Source organism: Acipenser ruthenus, chromosome 28, assembly GCF_902713425.1.
Source record: "Acipenser ruthenus chromosome 28, fAciRut3.2 maternal haplotype, whole genome shotgun sequence".
In the NCBI taxonomy this organism is placed as follows: Eukaryota; Metazoa; Chordata; class Actinopteri; order Acipenseriformes; family Acipenseridae; genus Acipenser; species Acipenser ruthenus.
Window position 1 is genome coordinate 7,888,969 of NC_081216.1, and position 8,024 is coordinate 7,896,992.

Below are 8,024 nucleotides of genomic sequence, written 5' to 3' on the forward strand. Positions count from 1 at the left end.
CCGTTTGGAAAGTTACCTGTGGTGAATGTGCATGCATTATTACCATGGTAATTTAACAAATTTATCTATTTGTGTTAGTTAATTTAGTCTCTAGGATTTACCACTGTGCTTCACCAAACTTCACTTAACTATTTTACCATAACTCCCTATTCTGTAACCAGTACCATGCTATAACCACAATTCTTCACCACTCTTCTTGTGCTTTACCACACTCCTCTGTGCTGTCCCATGCTCCCCTGTTCTGTACCCTGCTTCCCTGTGCTGTACCCTTCTTTCCTGTGCTTTACCCTTCTCCCATGTGCTGTACCCTGCTCCTCTGTGCTGTACTCCTCTGTGCTGTACCCTGCTCCCCTGTGCTGTACCCCTCTGTGCTGTACCCTGCTCCCCTGTGCTGTACCCTGCTCCCCTGTGCTGTACCCCTCTGTGCTGTACCCTGCTCCTCTGTGCTGTACTCCTCTGTGCTGTACCCTGCTCCCCTGTGCTGTACTCCTCCTGTGCTGTACCCTGCTCTCCTGTGCTGTACCCTGCCCCCCTGTGCTGTACCCCCCTCTGCTGTACCCTGCTCCTCTGTTCCTTTACTTGTCTGTGGATTGTGTTTTTACTGTGCTTTTTCCATGTACCATATAAAGGTTGTAAGGGAACTTCATCACTAAAGGTTTACAGGCTACAGGTGTGATGGTTAGAAATGCTCTTATGTATTTCACTAGTAAAGAGCACCTTTTGTAGAGCAGCGGTTCTCAAACTGTGGGCCGTGCACATCTTACTGCTGACACCTCCTGGCATGTCACAGTTTCTGGATGGCACTGTGCATATATTTAAGCTTTCATATTATTGGATGAAGTCGCTGCTATCTGGTGATGTACGTTTTTTATTGTTTACTACATGATGTGCACATTAGTAAGCGTTGGTCACATTCGGTAAACTATTATTTACAGTGTTGAGTTTGCTCTTATTATGATGGATGATTATGATGACATACAGAGTAGCCAGTGGCATGTTGGTTTTTGTTTTTAACGGTATATGTATACTGAGCATCAAAAAACGTATCACTTATATTTGAGCATCAAAAGAAACGTATCACTTATATTTGAGCATCAAAAGAAACTTACCACTTATATTTGGATAAAATTCACTAGATGTGATCGAAAAATGACAAACTGTTTTAGAGCAGGTGCAGTGACTTTTTATTGTGCTGATTAACAATTGACATTACAAAGATGCTGCAAAATGATCTGTCGATCTTGGGCAGGTGTTGTGACTCTTGGTCTTCCGGTTCGTGGCCTTTGATTGACAGTGTATCTGGTTGTACTGTCTCGCCAGGTTTGAAATTGCTGGCTGTGAGCACCCAAGACGGCGAGCCACAGTACGCTGCCCTAGTCCAGCCTCCAACATGCGAATGCATGAAGGCTCTGCTCTCTTGACAGACGTGGCATATTGTTTTTTTTCTGTGATTTTCTTTACTGCTTTTATTCAAGCTTGCAATTCAACAGCTGAAATCACTCCATATCCAGTGTCCAATCAACTGTTTCACTAATTAGGTGATTAAGTGCATATGCTTCAGTCATAGTCACTCTAGCGTGTCATGGTCAAGGATGAATGATCGAGTGATTAAAAATAAACCAAAAACATTTCGTCAATGTCCATTTATATACCTTATTTTTTTTCGAAAATAAATGTGTTATAATAGTGATACCTTTCTTTTGATGATCTGTATAGATGTGGGGGGGGGGGGGGGGGGCATCAAGTACCACAAACTAGAGGAGTGGGGTGTGCTGCAAAAAGTTTGAGAACCACTGTTCTAGAACTTGTGTTTTTGAGGCTGCATATATTCCTGGCATTGAGGAATATAAGATGTTATTATGTGGCAAATCTGGCAAATAAATAAATAAAAACAATTACAACTTTAATGCCCAGGAAACAAGTTTGCAAAAAGCCATGCTGGACAGGATACTCCCGAGAGTGCAGAGAGCAGGTGGAGAGAGAGGGGAGCGGGGCGCAGTATGGAGGTGCAATGGGAACAGAGCAGGAAAAATAATCAGACTTGGTATGTGTTATCAATCAGCTAACCCCAAAAAACAACCAATGTCACTTAAATCCTAAAGTAAAACACCCCTACGACTTCAATAGAGTCTAAACTCCATATCCAGTACACTGCAACAGTGCTGCCCGATTTTATGTGGTATTTTATATCCACTAGGGGCAGTTAAAAAGCCGCTGATGTACTTAGACATGATTCTGAGAGCTCTACTGAAGCCACATGGGTGCTTTAAACTTCTGAGTCAGCAGGAACTGGAAAATGGTGCAAAGAGAGTCTAAAGAACAAGGTAGTCAAGTGAAATATGATGTTTCATATCCACCCCGAGTGTCCCTTCTAATGTGCACATTTCTCATTTCTATTCTGTGAATACAGTTTGTTTGGGGATCTGAACATAAACCTATTGTGCAATGCATAGCCCTGGAGCAAAGGGAAAGTCATGCAACCCTCCCCCCAAACAAACTTCATTCACAGCGTAGATATTACACAAGAAAAAATGGGTACATAAATTGAGGAAACCAAGAAAGCATTAGAAGCATTAGAAGGTTTATTTGTATTCTTGTTTGATATTGTAGTTAATGATGGTATCATCTGGTATCAGAACATACAGGTGTTTTAGTCTAAATATTATTATTATTATTATTTGTTTATTTAGCAGACGCCTTTATCCGAGGCGACTTAAAGACTAGGGTGTGTCAAATATGCATCAGCTGCAGAGTCACTTACAACTACATCTCACCCGAAAGACGGAGCACAAGGAGGTTAAGTGACTTGCTCAGGGTCACACAATGAGTCAGTGGTTGAGGTGGGATTTGAACTGGGGACCTCCTGGTTACAAGCCCATTTCTTTAACCACTGGACCACACAGCCTCCTAAATAGCATTTTAAAACACAATACCACCTAATGTTTCTTACTTAATTTAATAATTTTTTTTATGTGAAAGTCAGAATTTCATATGTTTGAATGAGCCAAATTGTGTATCAATTCCAAAAAAGAGTTTTGCTCAAAAAATGTGTTAACTGAAAATAAAGGACAATTTGGGTTGAATTGGTCTCTGAGTGTCTCCCCTGGTAAAGGCACGGCCGCGTTGGATGCAGGGTGAGTTGTGTAGTCAGGGGAGTGCAGGTTCCTGGCTGCACCAAGTCACAGGTCTTCGTTGAGGATTTCAAAGGAGCGTTGCACTACAGCAGACCTTATTGGCCAGGTGCCTGGTGAGTTTAAAGTGGGCACCTGCAGGTTTGGCCTTTGTCCTCCAGGGGTCGCTAGCTCACAAGTTCACTCCATGATCCACCACTGTTTAGCCATCAGTTCTTTGCCGATGGGTACATTTGTGTTTTCATAAAGACATGGTCATTTTTCTCTCTTGCCATAAAATAATAAAGTGTTCTAAAATATGTTTTAAAAAAAATAAAATGTATCAAATTACACAAATGGAGAGATTAGAGTATTAGATGGTTCTACTGCTACATCAGTAATGCAGCACTGCCATCACAGACTTCCAGGATCTTTAGATCATTAAAATAGATGACTGTAATTGTCTGTCTGTGTGTCTTCTTGCAGGCAAAGACTATACCCCGTCAATGCTAGGTCTGTGCGGCTCTCTGGCTTCTATCCCCAGCTGTAAGTCTCTGCCCAGCCTGAAGTCCAGCGAGTGCCTGGTCCCTGTCAGCACTGAAGCCAGTCCAGCCCTCTCCCCCAGCTAAGGGAAGGGCAGGGCTCCTGCTTGCATCGCCACCCTGCTCCTAGCTCAACTCCGACATTCCTATCAAGACCACTGCTCTCTGTTCCTGTGGGGCTGTTTCAATCCTGCTTTGAATGACAGAGCTCCGACCTGCCATGACCCATACTGTCTGTATCTGCAGCCACTATCTGTCCATCTGTCTGTTAGGGATTAGTTATGGCTAAAATGATTTGCCCTTTAACCTTTTTTTTAAATTTTGACTTTGAATGGGTTTCTGGCATAGCAAACAGTGCCCTCCGGTGGACAAATGTTTTATAATTTACTGCACACAATTCCTGTCTATCTGTCTAACCTTCTATCTGTCTGTCTATCTATCTACAGTGCCTTGCATAAGTATTCACCCCCCTTGGACTTTTCCACATTTTGTAGTGTTACAACCTGGAATTAAAATGGATTTAATTGGGATTTTTACCATTTGATTTATACAACATATTTAACACTTTGAAGGGGCAAAATATTTTTATTGTGACACAAAAGTTAATTAAACAAAAAAAAGACATTTGTTGGTTGCATAAGTATTCACTCCCCTGAGTCAATACTTGGTAGAAGCACCTTTGGCAGCAATTACAGCTGTGAGTCTTTTTGGGTAAGTCTCTACCAGCTTTGCACATCTGGATCCTGCAATTTTTTCCCATTCTTCTTGGCGAAATTGCTCAAGCTCTGTCAAGTTGGATGGGGACCGTTGGTGAACACCAATTTTCAAGTCTTGCCACAGATTCTCAATCGGATTGAGGTCTGGGCTTTGACTGGGCCGTTCTAAGACATTCAGGTTCTTGTATTTAAACCACTCCAGTGTAGCTTTGGCTGTGTGTTTAGGGTCATTGTCCTGCTGGAAGGTGAACCTCCGCCCCAGTCCCAGGTCTCTTGCAGACTGAAACAGGTTTTCCTCTAGAATTTCCCTGTATTTGGCTCCATCCATCTTGCCCTCAATCCTGACAAGTTTCCCAGTCCCTGCCGATGAAAAGGATGGTGTTCTCAGGGTGATGAGCAGTGTTGGCTTTGCGCCACACATAGCGTTTTGCGCTAAGCCAAAAAGTTCCATTTTGGTTTCATCAGACCAGAGAACCTTTTTCCACATGTTTGCTGTGTCTCCCACATGCCTTTTGGCAAAATCCAAACAGGATTTGATATGGGTTTTTTTCAGCAATGGCTTTCTTCTCCAGCTCCTTCAGAGTTACCATTGGCCTCTTGGTTGCTTCTCTGACTAATGCCCTCCTTACCTGGTCACTGAGTTTTGGTGGACGGCCATCTCTAGGCAGAGTCGCGGTTGTGCCATATTCTTTCCATTTTTTAACAATGGATTTAATGGTGCTCCGGGGATGTTCAAAGTTTGGGATATTTTTTTATAACCCAACCCTGATTCGTGCTTCTCCAGAACTTTATCCCGGACTTGTTTTGATAGCTCCTTGGTCTTCATGATGCTGTTTGTTTAGATATGCTCTCTAACAAACTTTGGGGCCTTCCAGAAACAGGTGTATTTAATCTGAGATCATGTGACACTTTAATTGCACACAGGTGGACTCCATTGAACTAATTATGTGACTTCTGAAGGCAATTGGTTGGACCAGAGCTTATTTAGTGGTGTCACAGCAAAGGTGAATACTTATGCAATCAAGACTTTTCAGTTTTTTATTTGTAAATAATTTTGAAAAATATGTAGATTTTTTTCCCCACTTCGACATTATGGACTACTTTGTGTAGATCAGTGACAAAAAATCCTTATTAAATCCATTTGAATTCCAGGTTGTAACACTACAAAATGTGGAAAAGTCCAAGGGGGGTGAATACTTATGCAAGGCACTGTATCTATCTATCTATCTATCTATCTATCTATCTATCTATCTATCTGTCTGTAGGGAAGATTCAATAAAAAAAAAAATTAAAAAAAAAAAAAAAACTTTTTGCTGGGGAAGTCCACAAAATTGGAACAGGTTAAAGAACAGACAAAGTTGCAAAGAGCCTTGCTGATTTAAATATTGCAGCAGTCGTGTACTGTATATGCAATAAATGTTAACTATACGAGGAGGTCAATTTTAGTGGGATGATTGTGCTTACAATAGTAATAGGATGATTGTGCTGTACAGTATTAATGGGATGATTGCGCTGTACAGTATTAATGGGATGATTGTGCTCTACAGTATTAATGGGATGATTGCGCTGTACAGTATTAATGGGATGATTGTGCTCTACAGTATTAATGGGATGATTGCGCTGTACAGTATTAATGGGATGATTGCGCTGTACAGTATTAATGGGATGATTGCGCTGTACAGTATTAATGGGATGATTGTGCTGTACAGTATTAATGGGATGATTGCGCTGTACAGTATTAATGGGATGATTGTGCTGTACACACAGCATGTGTGTTTGGAAGCTGCCTGTATACTTTGTTACTGCCCTGTTCTCTGCAACCATTCGGTCTCATTTTCCAGAGTATATGTGTAAGGGCTCATTGAATATTAACACTTGGAACTTGTTTTTGCTAACACAGTGGCACAATCTCTTGTCTCTGGAAATGTGATCAAATAGCGCCATAGAACTGGAAGATAGCGCTGTAATAAAGCTGTACTCCCCCTGCCGCCCCCCCCCCCCCTCCTCCTCCTCTAGATCTATCAGTCTGTCTGTGTATACCTCCGCAATGTGGATATCATAACTGCATAATCATATTACCATATATACTTATACATGTACAAGTCACAGGGCAGTATGAGACTTGGAATACTTCTAGGTAATCAGAATCCATTGCTAGTAGCAACTTGCAATTTTCTTCTGGATTTTAGATTGCAAACCATCTGATCTGAAGCCCCCAGCCTGGATTATTTATCAATACGTCTATAGAGCTGTATACACCATGCTGCCAATCTCTTAGAAATATACCTGGAGCTGCACTTCCAGCACCAGTGCTGGATCCTGCTTACCTTTTCCAGGGACATTGCTCTGAGATTGGTCCACTTCTTTAGGGTTATCCCAAGATTGCAACCTTAAAACAGCTTGTTCTGTAAACAGTTCTACCCGGCGGGTGCCATTTGCTGAGCTGCCATCCAAAAAGGTGAATTTTGAACCTGCGTAACCACGCGGTTTCGCAGACAGACAGATGTGTGCTATGAGATACACTGGTTAATGCCAGTGGGACTTCTAGACTCCAAGAACCAATGTGTGTCCACACAGCAGCGTCATGTGAGACAGAATGCCTTTGCCATTGGACGAGTGCGTCTTGACAGGCAGTTCTAGTAGAGTGGCAGCGTGGTGTGTATGACTTTATATACAGTACAGACATATTCAAAGGGGTGCTAACTCAAGTCTTTAAAATCCATATTCTTTCTTTTTAACATTAGTCCACTCAGTATTATGCGGAAGGTCTTTTGTTTTATTTTTATTTTCTTACTTTAGCACTTCCTGTGCTGTAGGTCAGTTTAACTTGCATGGTCTAGCCTCACTCCTGTGATCCAAGCCTCACTATGGGTGTGACCTACAACCAAGGAAGTAATAAGGCAACATCAGGACCTTATGTATATCCATGGTGTTGTATATTTAATTAAAGAACAAAAAGATCTTACGGTAATGGGTTAATGTTTGGATTTTAAAGGCTTGGTTGTCACTTCTTTAAGAGTTCTGTTTGGGTAAACACAAAGAAATGTAATGTAAATTAAGTTCAGAATGTTATAGGTGATATTTTAGAATTAGATTAAGTAAATACACCTGTATGAAAATGTAAAGTGATTGTGATTCAAACATTTGATGGTCAGTAGTTACAATAAGACTGAAACTGAGTAACTGATTTGGTTCCTCAAATGACTGCAAGATTTTCACACATACAATTAGCAACATAAATACTGAAGCAAAACCTCTAAGAAACTAAGAAAAAGGTGTGCATCTAGTTCTCAATCCTCAATTCCAAGATAAAATGTGTAAGTCCACTGATGAGGGCATTTTTTTTTTTTTTTTTTTTACTTGATCTAGTTTCTCAGACGTTGTGCCTCTAAAACCATTCCACACAAACAAAAGTCATACTTTAAGCTTTCATTTCCCAATGGCCATACAAAATAACACCGCAGCGCAGTTCTCTTAATCAAAGGTGATAGAGAGCAGAAATCTTTAAGAAGGATTTGTAACAGAAAAAGCTGGTACATACGTGAATATAACCCTTCTCTATGCTGCTCAACATTATTCATTTAGAGTATAATATATACTATAGAATACTGTAGCACAAATACAAGTGTCTTGGCCTTTCTTCATTATAAAAGAAA

At 41.0% G+C, this 8,024-nt stretch overlaps 1 protein-coding gene across 3 annotated transcripts in view; it reads left to right on the top strand.

Annotated features, from left to right (window-relative positions):
* LOC117434682 (RUN domain-containing protein 3A-like) overlaps window positions 1-7,551 on the top strand; it is a 48,326-nt gene extending 40,775 nt beyond the window's left edge. For 2 of the 3 annotated variants that reach the window (XM_059003100.1, XM_034057284.3), the window contains exons 11-12: window positions 1,915-2,044; window positions 3,597-7,551. In XM_059003100.1, coding sequence (XP_058859083.1) covers window positions 1,915-2,044; window positions 3,597-3,660 — 194 coding nt within the window. In that variant the 3' untranslated portion in view covers window positions 3,661-7,551. The remainder of the gene's footprint in view (window positions 1-1,914; window positions 2,045-3,596) is intronic. The other variant, XM_034057285.3, reaches the window with a different exon arrangement.
* Window positions 7,552-8,024: the final 473 nt, after the last annotated feature.